Consider the following 25,336-nt stretch of genomic DNA (forward strand, 5'->3'; position numbering starts at 1 on the left):
CGTCTCACGAATTAGTCCAGTGTTATGAAATATGTTTTGTCATTAATCTATATTTAATACTTCTAATTAGTGTCAAATATCTGATGTGACGGGGTAAAATTTATTCTCTGTATCCAAAGAGGGCCTTAGCTAGACGACAAGCAAAAATGTCATCATGCATTCATGCAAGGAAAATCGGAGATGCTCCAATAATTCATGGCTAGTTTAGCTACATATAGCTATTTCCTACTCGGTCACCTATATAGTCCTATACTCTTATCTGATTTATAATTCTCGTAGTTTTTAACAAGGTTGAGATCAAATGATTAAATCTTTAACTATCAATAATATTTAATATATTTAGTTTGAAGATATTATTTTAGACCACAATGTATAGATAAGCCTTAAAAAGTATTTAATAAACTTGAATATTTACTTATTTATTTTGTATATTATAATTTAAAATCACATTCTAATATTTGTTTTGGAGAGCGTATCATTGTTCGGAACTGGGATGTACTTATATATTCACTAGAAAAAATACCCGTGTGTTGCAACGGGTAAAGGCTATTTCATTCTTATTATACAGTTTAGTTAATTCGAAATTTACTGTGACAATTAGACTTGAGTCTAGTTATCTCAAGTTGCATGCGAGTTTTTTTAAAGAGATTTCTTATACGATTTCTTTTACACTTTTCCAAAAGCAAATTAACTTAAAACCCAACTCAAATACGGATACATATTTCTAAAAGCAAACGAATTTATACGGGTGACGTACCAAAGTACAGATAAAAATTTGAAGTTTATAATAGTGGAGATAGAGATTGCACCATATGGTTGACCTTTTGGCAGTAGTACAGGCCTGAAGAGAACAACGAAACTATCATATTGAATGAAAAATAGAAAAGTATTGTGCAGATGCATGACATGCAAATGCAACCACTAATTGCAACGGCCGATTTGCATGCATCACGACATTTTTTTTAAGAGGTAATTGTGTTGTTACTCTTACTTTTAATTGCAATTGTGATTTCCCTCCTACAGGAATGATTTTCCTGAACGCCAGTCCCGTTTATTTCCAGGCAGGCCGTAAGTGGCGCCGCCTGGAAAAATCAGCGGACAGGCGCCAAGCTGTCGCCTGCATAGGAAGATGCATTATCCCGTGCGGGCATCTTATGCCAACCGCACGGGATAATGAGACTATCCCGTGCGGTTGGGTTAACACGATCGCATGGGATAATGCATCTTCTTGTGCGGGCGTCTTAATACGACCACACGCGATGATGCGTGCCTATATACAACTCAGCTCGACTGTTGCCCATTTATTCCGGCGTTTTCTCTCTCCTAAACTTACAAAAATTATGGGGATAAGGTTTTCGACCTCAAATCTTTGATTTTCATCCTTATAAAAGGTGTAATGCTCGTTGTCCTCCTTTATTTGCTTCTATTTTTATCAGTTTTTATTGGTGCAATGCGAAGATATTTGCACTTTTATAAATGGAGTAGTGTAGGCACCTTTTCTTTTTTCTTTTTCTTTTTTTGTTATTTCTTGTGATTTTTGAGCTAATATTTGTTGTTTGTATTACATGATTTACAAAGTATTTAGTAGTCTGATTTCTTTTTAATTTTCCCTCCATTAATTTAATTTGTTTCTGGATAAAAATAAGAATATTTACATTTTTGGAAATGGACAATTTTGTATTGATGATTAAAAATTTTGTATGATTGTTTAAATTTTCCATAGAACTTTAATTTATTTTTTTGCTTAATTACCTCCGTTTATTTCAAATTTTTTCAGCGGAATTCGAAGAATATATAATAGGTTTGCAAATCTAGTAATTCTAATTTAATTTTAAGTTATTAATTTAATATTATTGGAACCACTAGACCATGAATACTAATATAATTTCCGTTTTCGGTAGAGTGGCTACTGGCGTTCTTGAAGAAAGCATCCAATTTTGTTGATTTGGCAAAGGCATGTGTTTGAGGGAGAACAGAAGGGAGATTTTTTATCCATGCTTTGATTGCAGGAATGAAAAGATGATGCACGAACCGAATGATATTTTGGGGCACATTGTAGAGCGTGGATTTATGGATGATTACAAGATATGGACTTTTCATGGGGAAGTCACAGGTCGTAATGAAGAGGATGATGATTTTTGCTTTGATCAGGCAGAAAATTTTGTAATCGAAGACATGTCACAAGGAACGATCCTGGAATGTGGTGGCTCTGGTATAGATGATGCAGATATTGATTTTTGATCTGGAGGATATGTTGCGGCACGTTGAATCAGAGGTTCTCACTAGTACGAGACGAGGGTTCGACAATTGGGAAGCATTGGAAAAAGCATCGAAGGAACCTCTTTACGACGAATCGAAAGGATGTGACAAGGAATATACGGTGTTGCGCTATGTGCTTGAACTTCTCAGGTTGAAGGCCAGACATGGATGGTCGGACACTAGATTCAATGATTTGATGGATCTTCTGAGAGTTATGCTTCCTAAGCCTAACCTCCTGCCGAGGAACACATATCAAGCGAAGAAATTGATATGTCCATTATCTCTAGGTGTTCAAAAGATTCATACATGTGAAAATCATTGCATACTGTACCACAAGGAATACGCGGATTTAGACTGTTGCCCAACATGTGGGATGAGTCAGTACAAGACGGGCAACTTAGCCTCCGACGAAGAGGTGGTCGACCAGGATGCATCGGTGGATGAAAAGGAAAAGATTCCTAGAATGGTGATGTGGTACCTGCCAGTGAAAGATCGCCTGAAGCGGCTATTTTCAAACCATAACATACGATGCCGAGTTGATGAGATGGCATCAGGAGGGTCAGAAAATTGATGGTGTGATTTGACACCCCGCCGATGCTCAACAGTGGAAAAAATTTGATGCACTACACCCGGAATTTGCAAAGGACCCGAGAAATGTAAGGTTTGCCTTGAGCATAGACGGAATGAACCCGTTCGGTGATCTAAACAGCAAACACAACATGTGGCCAATGCTGCTCACCATATATAACTTGCCTACATGGATTTGCTAGAAGCGAAAGTACATTTTGTTGTCTATCCTTATACAAGGGCCAAAACAATATGGGATTGACATAGATGTGTTTCTGGAACCATTGATGGAGGACATGGAAGAAATGTGGAAAGAAGGGTTACGAGTGTGACGAGTACTGTCGGGAATATTTTACTCCACGTGCCATCATATTCGTTACCATCAACGACCTATCGGTGAACTTTTCGCTATCAGGTCAACTTAAGGGGAAGTTCGGATGTCTTATATGTATCGACAACACATCGTCCAGGTACCTCGCCTCCTCGAGGAAGACAGTGTACATGCGTCACCGTCGATTCTTGCCACAGAGGCACAACTGGCGTAAGATGGCCAGCCTATTCGACAAGTCAATAGAGAACGATCTTCCTCCAGAAGCACGAACTGGTGCACAAGTCTTCGACATGACAAAGAAGATTAAGGTCGTGTTCGGGAAGGTAAAGAAGAAGGCAGTCAAGAGGAAGAAAGCAAAGGATAAGGATGATACAGATGCGACGGATCAGGAAAATACATTGCCTTTCAAGAAGCACTCAATATTTTTTAGGTATCTGGATTGCTGGAAAGACCTGGAGGTTCTTCATGCCATTGACGTGATGAATCTTGAGAAGAATGTGTTCGATAGCACCATTGGCACTTTACTAGACATCCTAAGTAAGACAAAAGATGGGCTCAACTCATGTACAGACCTGGTCAATATGGACATATGGCATGATCTTCACCCAAAAGAGCTGGCCAATGGGAAGATCAATATTCCTCCGGCATGCTACTCACTGACACCAAAAGAGAAAAAAAGCTTTCTGTACATGCTTGTGTAGTTTGAAAGTCTCGACTGGTTTCTCATCGAACATTAGAAAACTTGTATCTATGAAAGATTTGACCGTCTCTGGGTACAATGCTCACGACTGTCACAAGATGTTAACTGTCTTCCTACCTATTGCTATAGAGCGGTCAAGCCAGTTCACACTAAGTTGGTGATAACAAAGTTGTGCTACTTTTTCAATCGAGTATCACATAAGGTTTTTGATCCTGAAGAGTTAGGCCCCCTTCATAAATTCACAATCGAGACAACTTGCCAGCTTGAGATGTTTTTCCCTCCATCTTACTTCAATATGATAGAGCATCTGATTGTCCATATCGTCCCTCAGATTATCGAAATTGGTGCCCTATATCTACATCATATGTGGGCATATGAGAGGTACATGTCAGTTCTGAAATGGTATGTCTGTAACCGAGCTCATCCGGGGGGATCAATGATAGAGGGGTACATAACTGAGGAGGTGGTTGAATGCTGTATAGATTATATGAAGGACGCCACACTCATTGGTATGCCCCCTCCTGTACACGAGGGCCGGTTAGCTGGGAAGGGGACCGTAAGCAAGAAATGGTTCTATGATTAGGCCTACAAAGTTGTAGCGGAAGCACATAGCAGCATGTTGCAATAGCTCGCCATCCTCGAGCCGTACATTGAGGAACACATGAACGAGATCAGAGCTTGCAACCCAAGAAGACCGGCATCTTGGGTCTCGAAGGAACAAAAGCACAAATTTCCTGAATGGTTGAAGGAAAAAGATCTACCGTTCGGTGAAACAATCGAGGAAAATACATTAAATAGGCTGGCAACTAGCCCAAGTAGCCTTGTGACCTCATGGCAAGGGTACGGCATCGGCAGATATACGTTTTACACGATAGGCAAGGTGGACTAAAACTTTTTAGTCCCTGCCACATTGAATGTTTGGACACTAATTAGAAGTATTAAACGTAGACTATTGACAAAACCCATTCCATAACCCTGGACTAATTCGGGAGACGAATCTATTGAGCCTAATTAATCCATGACTAGCCTATGTGATGCTATAGTAAACATGTGAGGCTATGTGACGCTACAGTAAACATGTGACTTCTAGCTATAGCATGCTGGGCCACCTGATCCCCTCATGTTTCCCATATGTTCATGCATATCTGGTTTGTTTGGATAGGGTCCATCGATCTCATCACATCCATCCTTAAGTTGGAGTGTGTACTTGTTCATACGCCCAATATAACATGGTTTGATATGTTCATGCTAGGGAAACCCCCTGCTGTGAAGGAATTTAAAAAAAGAAAGAGGAAAACAACCGCATCACACATGGTACACTAGGGTGTTGCAGTTCTCCAAGACAGTTCGGCTACATCCAAACCCATAAGAAAAATTACTAGATATGCGAATGTTATAGTGCAGGCTAGTTAGGTCACATATAGAATTATCTGGCGGGAACATGATATATCTGGGACTTGACAAGAGGTTGAGATATATGGAGTTAGTCCATAACTGAAGAAAAGTCTCGCGCAACAGTGGGTGAAAATCGTTGAGGACATAAACAGGTTGTTTGGCAGTACAGGATATATCTAGGATCTGCGGGTTTGCATGATGGGGATATATGAAATCTGCGTCACTGAAGAGGAAGAGCGAAGGCTGTCATGATAATTCTTCAAGTGATTCAGGCATACGGTGAATTTTCTCAAGTTATCATGGAGCGCAGTCCAAGGATGCGAAAAGCGTGGATGTTGGATTTATTAGCTCGGTTCATAAGACTACAAGGACGAAATGGTTTCTTCATTAGTTTAGTGAGTTTGATTTATCTATTTGGTGATGACGCGGGTTATAAACCATGGATTAGATTAAATCAAATCAAAGATGGAAGATGAGGTGAACATGGTCTTCGAGGAGTCTATGATATGAAAGCTAAGGAGGAGTTCAATTTCGCTTGGTAAGACGACTGTGATGATAAGAGAGAAGGTGGAGCACTGTTATAGGTGAAGTCCAGAGGAAGAAGTTGCAGGGATAGTAGAGTCTCTTGATGGCAGTGAGTCTGGTGTAGACATGTCGGGCGGCTTGTGATGAAGCTACGAAAAGGAAACAACTCAAGTCTAGAGGACAGGTGGGTCGGCATGGTGATTCTACTACTTCTAGGTGGAGTTTGTTAGAATAGGTGTCAAATATACTAGTTCTATTTGGTTATAGTTCAACTTGGAGTTGTGATATAGGTGTTAGGGGTGGAATTAGAGTCAAACTCTATAACCCGGCAACTCTCTTAAATAGAGAAGGGGCCACCCACAATGTAACCATGGCGATTACAATGCAGTGTAGACACGCAGGGAGAGGATGGCGGCGAGGCCATGGACTCGTAGCGGCTAGGAGCTATATTGGTTGGGGAGGAGCGCCTATAATCAGAGCCCCGAGGATGTAGGCTTCGGCTGAACCTTGTTAACAAATATTGTGTGTTCCTGTGTCGTCATCTGGCATGTCTTGGGTGATCAATGACTGAAGCGATCAGGAAGGTTAGTCATCGTTCCACTATATCGACTAACTTTTATATCAACGAAGATAAGGTAAGGTTCTTCAAAATAGAAATAACCCTTTGCACCTTTGCATCAAGGAGAAAGCACTATACTGTACACCACCTAGGATTTATTCAAAACATTTTCAAAGAGCCAATAATTCCGCGAGTTAACCAAATGGCCCAGCACACAGCCGCACCCACGAAAGCCGCCTTGGCCAGCAGCTCCAGCTGCACTGGGTCGTCGTTGTTGTCGCCGCTGAGGAGTGGGGAGGTCAAAAGGGTTTGCAGTCGCCACACTCGCCGCCGAGCTTGATGGAAACAGGCCGCCGAGTTGCTCCACAATTCCCGCGCACTACCACTGAGGTTCTCACCCCACCCAATGATAGGAAAGAAGTACACGGTCACACAATGGTGAAGGGTGCGGCTCGCCAGCGGATGGGAGGGATAGAGGAGAGCGCCTCATGTCGAGCTAGAGGAGGATAGCGGTGGAGAAAAGGATGCTGCCTTCGAGCTCGTCCTTGTGAGCCGCTCCACTGAGGTCTGAGGTATTGTTATCGTCTCTAGCCATGCCATCCAAAGCAGTTGCCTCCGCCAGAAAGTGGAAGAGGAGAAGAGGAGACGAAGGTGCTGGAGGGAGGACGAGTGGCGGCGCCAGAGCCCACGCGTGGTGCATCCACTGTTCCTGCTCCCCTCCGATGGCCTTGCTCGTCGTCACTGACAAACTCCACACTGTCCCCATGCCGACTCGAGGGCCACGAGGTCCTCCGCGACGGTGACGTCCACCTCCACGCCTCCTTGCTGAGGTCTACCGTCCACCTTCCTCGATTTGCAGGAGGCGGGGACGGCGGCAAGAGGCGTGACCGAGGAAGAGTGGGTGGCGGGAGGCGAGGATCTGGGAGCACCGGTGTAAGGTAATCCCGCGCCAGCGTGGGGTGAGGGTGGCTCGGCGGTAATGCTTACACCCATCGTCTCCCTTGTCAGCAAGTCCACCGCTAGACTCCTCCTCTTAGAATAGCCATGGCTGGATAAAGAAGGGGAAAAGGCAGCATGGATGCCAGGACGAGGAGGGCACAAGCTTAAGGGGTTGAGAGAGCAACAGCGGCTGGTCAGCTAGGGGAGGCACAGGTGGATGGTGTATTGGAGGAAGGCAGGGAGGTGTTCGGTGTAGGGATGGGTACGGTAGGCGCTAAACAGGAGGTGGGATAGGATTGATGTTGGATTTTGATGTATTTTTATGAGAATGTCCTCATACTTTTAAGATTTAGTGCGATATAATTAGAAACGGAACTTCCGTTTCTTCGCATTATATTTCACTCAAGGTCAAAATGTTTTACCATAAAAAAGCACAACGAGGTATTGGTGATAGGAGGATTTCTTCGCAATTTTCTAGAGTATCAGTAGTCTTTATGTAAAAATATGAACATCTACTTGCCCCTTATATACGGGCAAACCAGGCATGGTCGCTTAAACGCATTAACACGAGAGCAAGCGCGCACACAACCACAATAGCGCTTTGACCAGAGCACCGCGAATCGCCCGTTTCGCTCTGCCATACAAGGAGGCAACTGCATATGAAAATAATACATGCCGCTGTAAAAGAAAAGAGAAAAAGGGATAGATTCAGCTGTAATTGTCTGACGTTTTGCTTTGGCTTAGGGTATCTATAAGTTGCTAACTCATATGAATTTTGGGGACCTCTTTTGATAATTAAGTTGTCGATCCTAGTATTGGAATTCCCCAGTATTTGTTTTGGAAAAAGTATCTTTGACTCCCTCAACTATCGCTCAAGTATGATTCATCTCCTCCAATCACAAAACCGGGTATATCGACTCCTCCAACTATCAAAACCGGTGCAAACAATGTCCCTAGGTGGTTTTAGAGGTGGTTTTGGCTGACGTGACGCCTACGTGGCGGTCTTGACCGAGTCTTTGTCCAATGTGGCACTTACGTGGCACTAGAATAAAAAAAAAGTACTGTGGGACCCACATGTCATCCTCCCTTTCCTCCCCTTCTTCCTCCCCCTCTCTCTCCTTTATCTCTCTCTTATCCGCGACTGACATGGGGACGATGGCGGCGGGGAGTGACGGCGGCGGTGGCGGTGGCGGTGGGGACGAGGCGGCCGAGATGTAGATGGTGACCGAGATGCCCATCGAGCCGGCGACGGCGAACACCGTGGTGCTCCCTGTCGCAGAGCCCAGATCCTGACTCGAGTGACGATGCCGCCGTCGTGGCCGCTGAGGAGCCGGTCCATGGCGAGGCCGAGGAGGAAGACGAGGATGAGATGGCGAGGTTCCACCAAGGCCGCCGCTCCCACCACCACCATCGCCACCATCATCACCAGGACGAGCACGAGGAGGACGACCACAAGTAGGCCAACGAGGCTTCGCCCGCCGTGGAGCGGTTCAGCTCCCGACTGCCGCTGTCGCCGATCCCCACCGCCACAGCCACCACCGCTCCCCGCCGCCATCGTCCCCACCGCCGCCGCCGCCACTCTGGTGAAGAGAAAGGCCAGGGGGAGAGAGTGGGATAAGGGAGAAAGAGGGGGAGGAAGAAGGAAAGGAGAGGGAGGATGACATGTGGGTCCCATATGTTAGTGGGTCCCACAATATTTTATTTTTTGTGTGAATGACATATGGGTTCTACATATTTTTTTTTATTCTAATGCCACGTAAGCCCACGTATAGGACAAAAAAGACTCAGTCAAAACCGTCACGTAGGCGCCACATCAGCCAAAACCACCTAGGGATATTGTTTGCACCGGTTTTAATAGTTGAAGGAGTCGATATACCCGGTTTTATAGTTGGAGGATATGAATCATACTTGGGCGATAGTTTAGGGAGTCAAAGTATACTTTTCCATTTGTTTTCTATCGGTTGTTAGTCTATGCTCTGTTTCTTAGTAAAAGACTCTGTTTCTTCTGTTTTTTTTTTCTCAAGACCACGATTATTAAATTTTGGATATGACTTGCTACATATGACAGCTGGACAACATCTAGCCTACAAAATGTACCATCTGCGAGCATGTGAAATGTTTGCATCACTTATTGCCTGATGTGGTGCAATGCGTTTTTTCTTTAAAAGGTATTTTAAAAGGTAGGTCTGACATCTGACAGGCCACTTATAATGAAATCTTGATTATTACTCCCTCCGTCTCCGTCCCATTTTAAGTACAATCATAAATTTCCGTGTCTAATTTTAATCGTCCGTCTTATTTAATTTTTTTTATAATTAGCATTTTTATTGTTATGAGATGATAAAACATAAATAGTACTTCATGCTTGACTTATGTTTTTAAATTCTTTTAATAAGACAAACGATCTAAATTAGACACGGAAAATTATGACTGCACTTACAATGGGACGGAGGGAGCAGTGATCTTTCTAAAAATGTACTGCACGTGCTCTCGATCGATAACATGAATGAACCTATGATCTTTTCCTTCCTCATACACCATGCATCTGTGATCCCCCTCCAAAAAAAAACTTAACCTAAATTAAGTGAAGATATGAGAGACTAGTTCACATTTATTGTAATAGGATGGATCATATTACCATCTAGTTTAATTTTTTTTAAGAATGGAGTATGTTTTATCAATATATTTAAAGTTAATTATCTCGTTCTTCGTGAGGTCCTGGAATTATCTCGTTCTTAATAATATTCATTAATTGGACGACCTTTTCAAGTTAGACTCCACATTTTGCAATATCAGAGTACTTCTTGTATTATTTCTATATATGCACTGGGCCTGCCGGTTTCATTTTAATTATACGTTCACATATATTGTATATTGTATGCACGTTCATCCTAGCTAGCTTTGGCAATAATTAATTAATTATCACATCAGCTGTACTTTTAGATAATGTACTCCTCGATCTGCCCGTTCCCTTTCATATATATTATCATGTGCCCGTATAAATACTCATAGACAATGAACCGTGATCGTCACCCATATTTGCTAGGCTTATTACACGATCGTAGCATCCCCACTTAGGGTGGCCAGTATGCCATTGGGCGACGGTAGTCACGAGTACTCTTCCGTGGCAGCTGGTTTTTCGACAAATTCAAAATGAGAAAGATGAGTTCAATGCGACTGTTGTTTTGAAAAGAATGTTTGGGGTCATGTCTATCAAGAGATGTGCTAAGTCATATAACACTTGCAAAAGAAAGAAAAAAAAATAGGGCGTGAACTACATCTAATGGGCCGGGGGTCAATCTAAGGTAAATAAGTAGGAAAAAGGACGGGTATTCGGAATAAATCGTCTTATATATATATAGGCAAATCTTAAACTAAGGATGATATTTGATGTGGTATCTTGCAATTTTCCTTAATTATTAGACAAAGATACACACGCGACAAGCTTGCTCAATGGTACATAGCTAGATAGATTTACCGCTCTTACATGTACGTGCTATTACAAATCTCATCAATCCCACAAGGAAAAATACAGATAGACGCGCATCGAAAATTATTGTAACTTAGAAGCATTTCAAGACAAAACAAGATGAAACGCACGTGACGCGGATTCTGGGCCTCATTGGACTTGTTACTTAGCAACCTAGCCGATGTAGTACATGGGGTCCGGCAGCTTGAAGGTGCGGGCGCCCTCCGGTGTGCCGAGGATGTCGCTCCATTGGTCACCAATGTTACCGACGATGGCGAAACCGGCATCCTCCAGCTTTTGCCGCTCGCCGGACTTGTATGCAACGGCGGACCCCTGGAGCTCGCCGGCGGCGTGCACTGCTGGCTTGAGCAACAACTTCATCCACCCGGAGTATCCCTGCCGGCGGAGGTTCGTGATGGTGATGTTCCTTTGGTCCTCGGTGCGGCCCGTCAGGAACACCGGCTTGACGCCGAGCTGGAGCAGCCGCCGGTACAACCGCCTCGTCTCCGGCAGCGCCGGCGCGCTCCCTTCCGCCACATATTCGCGGAAGCTCGTATCATTGTACAGTGTAGCTCTGCCGGGTATTAGTAAAAAATCATCAATGAAACTCTTCATTAATTTAGAACTTACAGGAATTCAAAATAAAGTTCCAACTTTTGTGCATATTTGAAAAAATTAACAATTAGTGAAAGATCTAACTAACGCCCTCATCATGCAGTGGTCCATAAATCCACCCATAATTTGTATAACGATTAAATTTTGGATCTTTTTTTTGAAAGAACGAATTTTGGATCTGACTTATATGACTGCTGGACAATATAAGCCCGACAAAATGTATTGTCTGCCAGCATGTGCATGTTTGCATCACTCATTACCTGATCTGCTGGTGCAATATGTTTTTTTAGGGTTCTGACTTCCTACAGGCTAGTAATAAATTATTGATTGAAGAATCTAATAAAGGTTTCAGTGGTTTGCCTAAAAATAGCCACATGGACAAGTGCATAGTGTTCTTTTTATCCTCTTAATCAATATAATGCTTAAAGTTATCTAGTTCTTTGCGAGGCCTTGGAATGTCCGGTGGAATCTTGCTAAGCATATATAGATGCGCATCTCCTTGCTATTTTTTACTATTTTGAGAATGTTTTACTGTGTTATATTCATTAATTGGATGATATATACTTTCATCTTTGACTTCACATTTTGTAATACCCCAGTATTTCCTATATTAATTTGTGAACTAGGCAGGCCGGTCTCAATTTAATAATACGTTCACATACTGTATATTTGTATGCACATTAAATAGTTCATCATAATTTTGACACTTAATTAATTATGTCACATCAGCTAGATTTTTAGATATTTTTTCATATATAGTAGTATTATCTTGCCAGCAAGTTGCCAGTAGATAAATGTATAACCAAGTCAGCGCGCGGTGTAAGTCCCAACTGAAATGAGGCGTATATACCTGCAGCAATACACGTATAATACAAGATATATATGTATATGTTATACATAAACATGTATATAATGATTATACTGCAAGGAAAGTGGTGTGTACGTGTACGTGTACGTACAGTGTACGTACCCGAATCCGTGCTTGGCGTAGTAGGGGAGGTTGGAGAGGGAGGTCTCGTCGATGTCGAACACCCAGATCTCCTTGCCGTTGCCGGCGAGCTGGAGGCTCTCGGCGTAGGCGATGGCCTCGTCGACGACGACGGCGGAGTCGCGGCGGTAGTGGCCACCGAGCATGTAGTGGCCGACGTAGCCCTCGCACCTGGCCGGCACCGTCTTCCACCCGATTACGTTGTGTGCCTCCACGCCCAGCCTCCAGCTGTCGCACGCTACGCCGGCGCGCGCCGCCAGCTGCCCGCCGGAGCCCAGCAGCGGCCGCAGCGCGTGGATGATCGGCGCCACCACGGCCTCGCCGCCGTTCAGCATCTCCGTCGGCAACCGGATGTTCATCTCCCACGCGCTGGCCGCCGCCGTGAGGAAGAGGAGGAGGAGCAGCCTCGCCGCCGTCGCCATTATATTGCTGCTTTGTGCTACTGCTAATTAAGCTAAACAAGCTGCGGGGGGAAGTGTGAGGAGGCCATGGGGTTTTATAGCGGTGAAGAAGAGGATAACTGGGTGGTTGGTGGGACCTACTTGTCAGCACGTGGATCACGATTGTTTAATTTAATAATTTATTATAAATAGTTTGATGAAGGGAATACACTGGTGATGATAGAATTAGGGGGTGTTTAGATTCAGGGGTGTAAAGTTTTAACGTGTCACATCGGTTATTATATAGGGTGTCGCATGGAGTGTTCGGGCACTAATAAAAAAACTAATTACAGAATCCGTCAGTAAACCGCGAGACGAATTTATTAAGCCTAATTAATCCGTCATTAGCAAATATTTGCTGTAACACCACATTGTCAAATCATGGAGCAATTAGGCTTAAAAGATTCGTCTCACAAATTAGTCGCAATTTATACAATTAGTTATTTTTTAGTCTATATTTAATACTTCACGTAGGTGTTCAAATGTTCGATGTGATAGGATGAAAAATTTTAGGGTGGGAACTAAAATTATTTTTAGCTAGAGGACAAGCAAGAATGTCGTCATGCATTCATGCATGGAAAATCGGAGATGCTCCAATAATTCAGGGTTTTTTTATCTATAGCTAGTACTTCCTAATCCTACGTAAACAAATTAATGCTCCAACAAATTAAATTTGGTTCACAGCCGCAATTTATTACTCCCTCTGTTTCACAGTGTAAGTCATTTTAGCATTTTTCATATTTATATTGATGTTAATGAATCAAGATAGCATAGCATGTTATTGTAAGGTTTATTCGGCAGATATTGCTGCTACAGCACAGTACCAGTTTACAAGAGAAAACATGACCATGCTGCAGCGACTCTACTGTACATGCCCATAGAGGCAATTGTTTTCTAACTTTTATATTGTGCACATGTTAACGTTAAAATTTGGTAAACCCCGAAGTCGTTATCGACCTAGACAGTATCGACCACAGAGTTCTAAAATTGACCTATGAAAAATATCATCTGCCAGCAATCAAATTATTAGTGTATTCAGTTAAGAAAATTAATTAATTAAAGGAAGTTTATCAAGAAGAGGTCGAGTTTAAGAAGGACGAGGCATGGTAATTTATCTATTAATTTGGCAACGTCTGTTAGTTTTCTTTTTATTTTTATTTTTAGGAGAGATTGTTTAGAGTCCGATCAAGGCTCGTGTCTTTTACTTTATCTTTAAGAATGTTTGTGTTGTGTCTAAGAAGTACTCCCTCCGTCCCTAAATATTTGACGCTATTGACTTTTCTAAACATGTTTGACCGTTCGTTTTATTAAAAACTTTTGTGAAATATGTAAAACTATATGTATACATAAAAGTATATTTAATGAATCAAATGATAAGAAAAGAATTAATAATTACTTTAATTTTTTTAAAAAAGACGAACGGTCAAACATGTTTAAAAAAGTCAACGGCGTCAAATATTTAGGAACGGAGGGAGTACTAGTGTCTACCTATGGCTATAATTACACACACTCATGGTTATTGTAAATTATCTCTCGATCAATAAAATTTATAGAACATTGTCGCCCTCTTTTTTGAGGTTTTATCACCGGCGAAACTGGCACCTGACGCAGGGCTGCATTGCTTCGATCTCCCATGAAGGCGTAAGCCCTAAGTTCGGTTGGCCCTGGCAATTGTATAAGCTATTTTAGTGTTGTTCAAGGCTACATCACTTCAATTTCTTAGATTAATCTAGTTTGATTGGTATATTTGTCTACGTGATGTTTCAATTACATATTTAATTGCACTGTGTTGTTTAGAGACATACCGGTTTAGTTAGGATTGTCTCGATTAGGTCCGATCTTCAGCCTTAGTCGATTTGTTTTAAATAGATTTATTATATCTATCACGTTAGCATAGATGATCTATCAACTTACCAAGATTGTTTGATCAGACGCAATCTAGAACTGTCTCGCGGTTAGGTCACTACTAACAATCTAAGTCTTGCTAAGTTTATATATTATTTGTGCTGCGTTTTATCGGAGTATTAACCAATAACTTATTTTTACATCGGACTTCCAACTGATTTATGCTTTAACCATAGAGCTTACATTTAATATTATGTATCAATATCGGTCGATTGGTTCATAAGACATCTACTTCATCATATTATCATCGGCCGATTGAATTGTTTGTTCAAGTGCTTCCATTGTCTTTATCAAAGTGTCAGAATCTATATCGGACATATAGCCGTTTGTTCAAAACCCTATCAACATCGACTAGTATCACTACATCGGCTTATTGGTCGATCGGTTCTTTGATCATCAATTTATCTATCTTATCAGCTGCAGGATCAAACTAACTAGCTAGCACGTTCTAATCCCAATTGATAGGATCTACACTGAAACTAAGTAGATCTCTCGTGTCTTCGTGTGTCACGATATAATTTACGTCAACAGCACCACACTTTTGTACCGATCACAACTGCCTTATTTTAATTGTGGTAAAGTATGGCGCATCCAAACATCGCATACACACATTGTTTGCACCATACGGTTGACCTTTTTGGTAGTTGTAGCTAGTACCGGCCTGAAAAGAACAATACATAAATTTGTTTATATTGGGTACAAGAATGGCGGGCAGCCACTGTAGTCAGCTGTACAAGCGTGCAACGGCCTATTTGCATGCATCACTACATATTTTTTAGACTACGAGAGAGACGCGCAGGTCTATGAATTGTGATACAGATGCATTCAATTCGCACCAGCATTCGTGAACAAATGTACAGGGTGGATAATTCGCTGCATCAAACTCCGAGGGCGTATATAATCAAGCGTTTGGTTCGATGCAATAGTTTTCTGACACATGCGTATACCCACGTGAAATACATACTGTATGCATGTACCTGCACGTGATCGATCTGATCTCATCCATGCATTCAACGACATTATTTGTTGCGTTCGCAGCTATTCAGTGTAAAAGAAAGCGCAGCTGTATGTTGATCGTCCGTCTTATTTAAAACTTTTCTATGTGAGTATTATTATTATTAGATTATAAAACATAAATATAGTTGTTATTTTTACTTTTTATTTTACAAAAATTAAATAAGACGAACGATTAAAGTTGTGCACGAAAATTTATGGGTGCGCTTATTTTGGGACGGAAGGAGTAGTAGTTAGTACTCCTATAATACAAGGGATTTTATGTCCAAATTTATTGTACTAGGATATGTCACATTCACCTAAAATCCCTTATATTATGGGACGGAGGGAGTAGAACATCGCTATACTATTCTTTAATTTCCAATCAACTTAGTTTTGAGACAACAGAATAATTTCACCCTTAACCTTAAAATTTTATTAAATAACTTAAAATACTTTATATTTATGGACAAATATATATTGAGTATAATTACGTTTAGATCTCTCACCCTCTTTTCGGAATAAATGCATGCAAGCTCCGTGATGTGCCATTTAATAAAAGAGTTTGTCTCAATATCTGTTTATAATACATCAAGGTGGAGAGGCGCTTAATTTAGAGGTATTATGAACTCACCTTGATGCAATATTGTTGATCATCTTGTAAAGAGTTATTATGTTTGTCCATTTTTTCCAATCAGACCAAAGATCTATCAGCGGTCAGAACAGGCACACCAGCAGTTAGACATGGTCTACGTCCGGTTAAACCGGACTTAATTACAACGTTGGTTAGACTCAATTTTATCAGGTCAGTTCTATTTGTGTTATATTTATTTCAAAAAATAATTTGGTTTTTGTGTTCCTAATGACTTCCTACCATTCACCCCATTCTGATGTGTTTGTTTCTTGTATTTAAATCCCCTACACAGTCAGATATATACCTCACATTAGCAATGGTTAATTGTTTAGACCAAATCGTAATCAGAAATATAGCGCTAATTAATAAACTATACTACTACAGAACACCCAATGAGTGCCAATTTGAAACCTCATATAGGTGCCGGATTACCAAGCCACCCCATTCCAGCCTGATGGGAAGAATCATCGATGACACGGTTCATAAACTTTTTATTTTATGCGCTACTCTATAATAATCAGCTGTAGCTCGTTGAGCAAAGGCCGGGATATTCTATTCCATTATCAAAAAATAAACTGGCACCTTTTAGGTCACGAATAAAAAAAAAATATGACTCGATGCATCACCGTGACTGCAACTGCTCAGTAGGGGAGCTACAAACTATCGAGAGGAGAGGGAGGTTGAGCTCCCGGCCAGGCTCCAGTTGGCTGGATCTCGTGGTCACTATGCGCTGGGAGAGCTAGCCGGCCGGCCGGGATCAGGTTGGGAGATGAGAGATGGTGAGATGTGAGAGTATAAGGACGAGAGCAATGAGGATGACGATACTTGAAGGATTTTTGTCCTCAATCTCCCACTCCACGCTCAACTACTGCTGGTTCGGCTCAGCAAATGTGCTGGTTTATTAGAAAAACCAGCACTTTTCTTGTATAAAAGTATCGATTATTAGATAATCTTGTAATTATATTATTAGTGTTGGTTTTTTAATACAGCTATACTTATATGATATCATAGGTGCTGGTTTAAATTTTATACCCCATGTGATTAGTTGTGATAGCAGGAAAAGTCTCATATGACTTGGATGAACCGGTACATATGAGGTTGTCCCCTATATTATCGCTTTTTTAGTAGTGCTAGCTAAAGTCTGAATCAAACACTCCTATTGGAATCGGTAGAGATTAGAGGAACTAGCATTGATGTTACTGTGTATGACTGTCAGTTCGTAGCTTAAACTGATAGTGATGCTGATTCTGGTTGAACCAGTACTCCACCGTAGCCGGTGGACGCGCCTGTTCATCTTTGGATAGTAGGAATACAAAAATAGAGGACTAGAAAAAAACATAGGATTCTGACAAAATGATGTGTAATATAGAGAATTGCAAAACACAGAAATGATCGTTTGATTGGGCCACAGTAAAAACGCAGGAATCAGATGGGAAAGCTAATCTCAAAAGAATTTTTCGAAGAAGTTGGACATCTTGCTAAATTTCCTCCAAAACTTACATGGAATGAGCCATTCCATATGAATTGTTTAGTATTTGGAAAACTCCAATCCTTTGAATCAAAGGGCCAAATAAGAAAATTTCCTATATGATTTCAATTCTATGAAATTCTTCTACAAATTCTTTGATTCAAAGGGGCCCTAAATAGTTTAGTAAATGTTGTAGAAATAGTTATCTTTTCATCATTCAATGAAACAAATTCAGTACCTATATATATGGGAGAATAGCTAATATGGTCCCTAAAGTTTCGCTCCTGTGTCATTTTAGTCCTTAATCTTTCATATTATCTAAACAAGTCCTTTAAATTTATCATGTGGGCTAATATAGTCCTTGGTCCCACCGAAATCGCCACATGAACATGCCATGTCACCTTCGTACGCAAAATCTATATGATTTGTCTAATTTACCCTTACGCATAGGAAAATAAAAAAATCAAAACGAAAAAGTGAAAAAAAAATATATGGTATATGTAAGAGCAAAAATATACCTCAAAAGGGTAAAAAAAGAAGTGTTTTTTCCTATGGTTATGTCTAATTCACCCTTATATTTATTTTTCTGTGATATATGTAAGGGTAAATTGGACAATTCATCATAGATTTTGCATAAATGATGACATGGCATATCCATATGACGATTTTGGTGGACCCAAGGATTATTCTAGGCCTTATAACAAAGGTTAAGGATTTATTTGGACCATTTAAAAGGTTAGAGACTAAACTAATTCTACAGAGAAACTTTAGGACTAAAGTAGCTATTTTCTCCCTATATTATATATTGTGTTGGACAACCAGCACATTATTTTACAGGGTCCACGTGAGGCACACTCACCCTTATTTTTAGGCACATATTGCTAGTATTATATGTGCACGATCATTGCACGAAATCAAATTAATATATTATGCCAAGTTGATCTGCAAATTGGACCAGAGTCCAATCGATATGATTGCCAAGTCTTCAGCATTATCAACCAATCAATTGAAGCCCAAGATTTTTGGCCAGAGAAAGAAATTTATATATATGTCTGTCTATCGATAAACGCCAAAAGCTTGCGACAAGATATGTAAACGTATCAATACTAATCGTTGTTAATTGTCTTGTTGGATATATAGTATATATAATCCACGTGCATGTGATCCATGTATGCGCCAACTTTTGATGACTGTATGTTGCTTGCCCCGAGCGGTAAATCAGTTTCCACAGTATATAAAGTATCACTTGTAAATAGTCTCGTATTTGTATCGATCATTAAGTATCACTTGGCATTATTAAGTAGCTGCAGCATCACAGATTTAACTACTAGAAAAAGCATTTTCGTCAACGTTGGGTCTTTATTTTCGCAGGCGGATATAACACCCGGAGCCAAATATCCGCCTACGAAAATATAAACCGAGGTAGATTTTCATCATCCACCTGCGAAAATTAGTTTTTCTAGGCGGACCACTTAAGAGGTTCGCCTGCGAAAATACATTTATTCTTACAGGCGGACCTCTAAAGTAGTCAGCCTGAAAAAATATGATTTTTGCAGAAGGAACCTTATGTGGTCCACCTGCAAAAATCATACCTACATAACAAAATAGTAAGTCCCCTATCATATCATTTCCTCTTCTATCTTATCCTCTCCCCACCACTCATTCCCTCCTCTCTCTCTCTATCCGGCCGGCTCCCTCCCCTCCCCTCCCCTCCATCTGGCGGAGAGCGTCGGCGGCGGCGCGGGCGGAGGGCTTCGGCAGAGGCGCGGGCAGAGGGGGTCAGCGGAGGGCGCCTGCGGCGGCGCGGGCGGAGGGCTTTAGTGGAGACGCAGGCGGAGGGCGTCGGCGGCAGCACGGACGGAGGGGGACAGTGGCGGCGCGGGCGGAGGGCGTCGGCGGCGGTGCCGGCGGAGGGCGTCGGTGACAGCGCAGGCGGAGGGCGTCGGTGATGGCACGGGCAGAGGGGGCCGGCGTCGGCACGGGCGAAGGGCGTCAGCGACGGCGCCTACGAGCGACCACGACGACTACCACGCGATGACGATGACTACCACTGGCTGCGTCGCTACCCCTCCCCTCAACCCCTCCCCTCCCAGATCCGGCGGAGGGGAGGAGTGTCGGCGGCCGTGCAGGCATGGGGCAGCGGCGCGCGGGCTTGCTACCCCAACCCTCCCCTCCCAGATCCGAACGGAGGGGGAAGGGAGGCTGCGGTGGCGGCGACGGCCACCCCATGCAACGGAGGAGTTCGCCGGCGACGATGTCTTCTTTTAAGTTTACATGTTCATTGTTGTTAACTTGCTGTGGATTTGAATCTAATACTTTTGAGTTGCAACTTTACACTGTCTGTGATTCGATTTTGTTTATTGGATGAGATTTGTGAGGATTTGTGATTTGAAACCCTAGGGAGGGGAGGGGTTGGCAGGAAAAAAAATTTTTGGCACCGAGAGTATTTTTGCAGGCAGGGCTACTGTAGCACCTGCAGCGCCTGCGAAGATTTGAACTACCACCTGCGAAAATCGTTGGTCCGCCTGCAAAAATTTAGGATTTTTACCGTCGTTTGGATACATGCGAAAGGTTTGCCGCTGCGAAAACATGTTTTGACCGCTGGAAAAACGTTTTCTCAGTGTTTAATAACCAGGAGGAATATACGGGCTATTTGGTTTCAGAATCAAATTAAACTACTAAAAACTGGGTGATCTCATCCAATAGCACTGGTGGAGAAACCATTTATATTCCCGGTTGGTAACCCCCGTTTAGTCCCGGTTTTTCAACCGGGACTATGAATCCGGGACTAAAGATGCCCATCTTTAGTCCCGGTTAGTCACCAACCATCATCTTTAGTCCCGGTTAGTCACCAACCGGGACTAAAGATACCTTATCTTTAGTCCCGGTTGGTAACTAAAGAGAGGGTAGCGGCAGTCCCATTAGGTCTCTTTTTTTTTCATTGTTTATTAGCTAGAGTTTAATCCCTGTATTTTCTCCCAAATCAAGTGGGATACATATCCCAAATCAAACCTCAAATCAAAGTAACATCCCAAAACATTCACATCACAAATCTTAAGTTACTTATACACACAAATCAAATACATCACAAATCTTAAAAAAATTACACACAAACCAAATACATCACAGATTATACATCTCAGATCCATGCAACAAATCACAAAATTATACATCTTAGTGAATCACAAATTGTAAAAAAAAGAAAAAGATGCCGGCAGCGGCTACCGCCTGCCGTCGCTCGCCACTGGACCCGTGCGCGGCCCAGCCGGCCGCCTGCTGTGTGGGAAGGGAGGAGGGGGAGGAGAGGGCCGGGGATGGGAGGGGAAGGGGAGGAGGTGGAGGGGAGGAGGAGGGAGATCGATCTGAGCGGATGGGTAGGGAGGACGGGGAGGAGAGGGCCGGGGATGGGAGGAGGAAGGGGAGGAGGTGGAGGGAAGGAGGAGAGGGAGATCAATCTGAGAGGGAGGAGGGGAGGAGGAGAGGGAGATCAATCTGAGCCTCTGAGGAGAGGATAAGTGCGAGGCGGTTGTGGAGGAGAGGATAGGGAAGAAGGATTATATATTAAGGGTTGAATTTTAGTCGCGGTTGGTAATACCAAGTGGGGCTAAAGATCTTCTAGATCTTTAGTCCCGGTTAATAATACCTTATCAACCGGGACTAAAGTTAGGATCGGTTGGTAATACCAAGCGCGGCTAAAAATCTTCTAGATCTTACTTATCAACCGGGACTAAAGTTAGGATTTTTAGTCCGGGAGTAAAGATCTCGGGGGGCCTGACAAGGCCTGACAGGTTTAGATCTTTAGTCCCGGTTGGTGTATGCCCGCTATAGCCACCAACCGGGACTAAAGATCATCTTTAGTCCTGGTTTTAGTGAAACCGGGACTATTGTGAATTTCGGCCGACCGACCAAAGATGGTTTCTCCACCAGTGTAGGATCATATATTCCTCCATATATTGTATTTTACTACTTCTTCACTTCGAGCATGACCAACAAACATCCAAAATTTGATCCCCTAAACCCTGTTATGGGAATCTCTAATGAGCATTTAAGGCATGAAAATATCAATCTCTCAAAAAAAAGCCCATATATATTGATATTTCTAAATAAAAAGGTGGGCCGCTTTAAAAAACTACCATCGTCCGCTCCTCCCGGTCAATCGATCAACAGGCAACGTGCGTGATCTCTTGTGCTGGCGCCACTATAAGAATCTGCATTTTTCTTTGCGGTCAAAAACCACCAAGTATAGCATCCGTCAACCGATCGCCAAGTAAAAACCATCAAGTCTAGAAAATCAGGGATATTACGATTTCTTGAGGGCTAACCGTTAAGATTAATTATTCTGTCGACCGACCGCCAAGAAAAACCCACCAAGATTTAAAATTACGGATTCTAGTGCGTGGGAGTTGCCCTCCGGATTAGGAGCGAAGGCTCTTCGCCAAGATGTGGATGAACGAAAAAACCGAAGTTGGCATTCCAATATCGAGAATCTAGCAGGGGAGCGATGTGGATGAACGAAAAAACCGAAGTTTGGCATTCCAAGTATCGAGAATCTAGCAGGGGAACTGATGGATTTGGTTTTTTTTTTTTTTTGACAAAAATCCTCAATTTCTTCACGGTAGATCTTTCCTGTGTACAGTGCCCTCATTGATCAGTTAATTACTACAGTAGATTCATCAAATGAATGAATCATAAGTAGTGCCATCTATACTTTATCTATGTTGGGTCGGTAGATTAAATAGTAGGTTGGACCGACTGACCCCGCTTAATTAATACTACCTTCATATTTTAATATATGACGCCGTTGACTTTTTAATCAACGTTTGACCATTTATCTTATTCAAAAAATTTATGTAATTATCGTTTATTTTATTGTGACTTGATTTATCATCAAATATTCTTTAAGCATGACACAAATTTTTATATTTGCACAAAAATTTTAAATAAAATGAATGGTCAAACGTTATTCGAAAAGTCAACGGCGTCGTACACTAAAATACGGAGGGAGTACGTACTATCACCCAACTTTTCTGATCTCTCTTACGGGCTGGCCCAGACTAATTTTTGCCAAAATAGTAAATTTCATCATGGGCTACTTTTTTTTACCAGTGTTTCACATTGGGCTAGGGCTAAGTCAAGATTTTCACTTAACACCATGTTTCTTTGCCAAGAATTGCACATTGGGGAAGGTTATGTTCACGATCTGGGCATGTAACCTCGCCGTTGATATTCTGCTGCTGTGGCTCTTCACTGCGCGATTGTTGTGTATTTCGTTGTGATGGTGATGCTCGACCTCCATGTGATCGGCGGCGTCCAACCGGGGAGGACGCACGAGCACGGTAGCGGGGCATGGCACTCAGTTCAAACATCTAGCTTCTTGATGTGCGCATGCCACGGTTCAGGTAGAGATGGCTGAGCCCAATCGTGACATGACGGACGCCTTAATTAGATGTGCATCTTGAGGCGGCCCTTAGGAAGCATGAACTACTCCTATGAAAGTAAGCTTAGCTTGATTGCTAGTCACCGTGGCCGGCGAGAGGGACTGCCATGCATGATCAATCGGATCATGTCGCCGCGTTGCGCGGGACGATAATGAGTAGGAGCGGAGTGTCCACAGCGCTGCGCTCTTGCATTTCTAGGTGTTGCCGCATGTATGCCACATTGCAATCATCTCTATTACAAGCTTGCCGGCGTCCACAATCCAATCATCTCCATCACAAGCTTGCCGGCGTCCACAATCCAATCATCTCCATCACAAGCTTGCCGGCGTCCTCCCTGCTCCCTCTTTTATCTCCTGGTCTAATCACATGTGAGAGCATCCAGTCCAAAGTGAGTTTTTGGTAAAAGAAACTAGTCCAAAGTGAAAACTTTGTATTTAGGATGGTTCATGTTGAAACTTTGGTAAAAATACCTAGACCAATGTGCAATTTACTCAAATTATTACCATGATGAAAATTAATTCAACCCTTGGAGACTGGCCCAAGGCCTACGGGACGGCATCTCTAATCCGTGAACTATCATGATGTATCACCAGAATAATAATATTAAGTAGAATCAACCAAAGTTTTACAACAACATAAAAATGTAGGAAGTAACTCAGGAAATTAGTTCTCGCAGACAAAATTATCGACACCGAAGATATACATTGCTCCACGAGAACTTTCTTTTTAAGTTGTCCAACCAATCCATAGGAGTATAATGTTTAGGTCTAATTAAATTTGTGGTAGGATTTGAGCAAAAGCTGAATACCCAGGTTTTGCTCAAATCCTACCACAAGTTAGGGAGGAGATAATTGATAGAAGAATAATTATATAGGCTGCCTGGGTCCTGGGAGGAGGGACTGACTTGGAGTCGGAGTTGGAACAGCGAGCGACCGACGCCGTGTCGGACTTATCCGCGTCTCTCACTACACAAAAAAACACAAAGTCTAACACATTCATCCTCCCGTGAAAAAGACCATCAACCGGCCCATTACCCTTCTTTACTTTAAGAACCGGCCCATATACCCTCCCCTCATCTTCCCTGACTGCCCTTTGCAACCATCGGCCATATGTCAGCAAAGAAAACTCGCAAGAATATTCCTTTTCCAATTTAAATTAGCTTTTTTTTCTATTTTCATAAATTTATTTAAACTTCAAAATTTCATATGTCTTTATCCGTGACCCCGATCCACGGCCACCCCATTCAAGTCTTTTTTTTGCCTAAAATTACAAGTATCGAAATATTATGTTCCTTTTAGGGTTTTTCTTGGTTTTCCCTCTTCTGTGCGTAGTCCACATGGACGGAAATCATTCCTGACATTGGGATTTCAATACATGGAAGACAAAGACAGAACCAAGTCACTATACCCCTGTAGAATCTACATCAACGAAAATATTAGCACAAGAAAGATCTTGGCAGGAACTCTTGCAGTTAGTTCTCGCCGACAAATTATCTACATCCAAGATCTTCATTTCTCCACGTGAACTTTTTTTTTAATTGTGCAATTAGTCCATAGGAATCTAATGTTTAAGTTTAGTTTCAATGTCGTCTAATGAAACTCCTGATGTCTGATTTTGTTGATTCGTCCAACTGAGAGCAGAAAAAAAAAATCACACTCCAGTCATTCAAAATAAGAAGCAAATAACAAAATTTATGCCTAAAGGGACAAGAGTGAGGGCAAAGGTGTCACGTCCGGAATTTCTATCCAAAATTCCAAACGCTTACATGTGTGTAAACCCTCGTCTAGAAATCAGCCGAGGCACACAATAACAAATTGATAATAGAGTACAATTATTACTCTAATTAATAAGTGAATATAAAGTCATTACAGAGGTAGATAGTTCCTCTCAAACAATAAAAATCTAAGCAGCGGAAAATAAGATAAACGGCGCAGGCGTCTCCATCCCACAAGCAGCTTGACCAGGGCTACGCCTAATCCTCCACACCTTCAGCATTACTGTAGAACTCCTCCTCTGATGAATGATTGCAAGGTGAGTATATGATATACTCAACAAGCCACACAGCAAATATGCAAATATAGGAGATAACAAAGGATGGCATAATATAGTCT

General features: G+C 42.1%; 1 protein-coding gene across 1 annotated transcript; it reads right to left on the reverse strand.

Moving 5' to 3' along the window:
- Nucleotides 1-10,669: 10,669 nt before the first annotated feature.
- Nucleotides 10,670-12,790, reverse strand: LOC127774845 (acid phosphatase 1-like). The gene is made up of 2 exons (XM_052301136.1): nt 12,330-12,790; nt 10,670-11,318 (listed from the first exon to the last, which is right to left on the reverse strand). Exons 1-2 carry the CDS (start codon nt 12,767-12,769, stop codon nt 10,919-10,921), a joined length of 840 nt encoding a protein of 279 aa, XP_052157096.1. The 5' UTR covers nt 12,770-12,790; the 3' UTR covers nt 10,670-10,918.
- Between the last annotated feature and the right edge of the window lie 12,546 nt (nt 12,791-25,336).

This window comes from Oryza glaberrima, chromosome 5 (assembly GCF_000147395.1).
Source record: "Oryza glaberrima chromosome 5, OglaRS2, whole genome shotgun sequence".
Lineage (NCBI taxonomy): Eukaryota > Viridiplantae > Streptophyta > Magnoliopsida > Poales > Poaceae > Oryza > Oryza glaberrima.

Bases quoted from the DNA above. Each gene is read 5' to 3' on its own strand.
- LOC127774845 (XM_052301136.1), bottom strand. From the start codon at position 12,769: ATGGCGACGGCGGCGAGGCTGCTCCTCCTCCTCTTCCTCACGGCGGCG. The intron at 11,319-12,329 runs GTACGTACACTG...AATACCCGGCAG, and splicing joins TACGCCAAGCACGGATTCGG to AGCTACACTGTACAATGATA.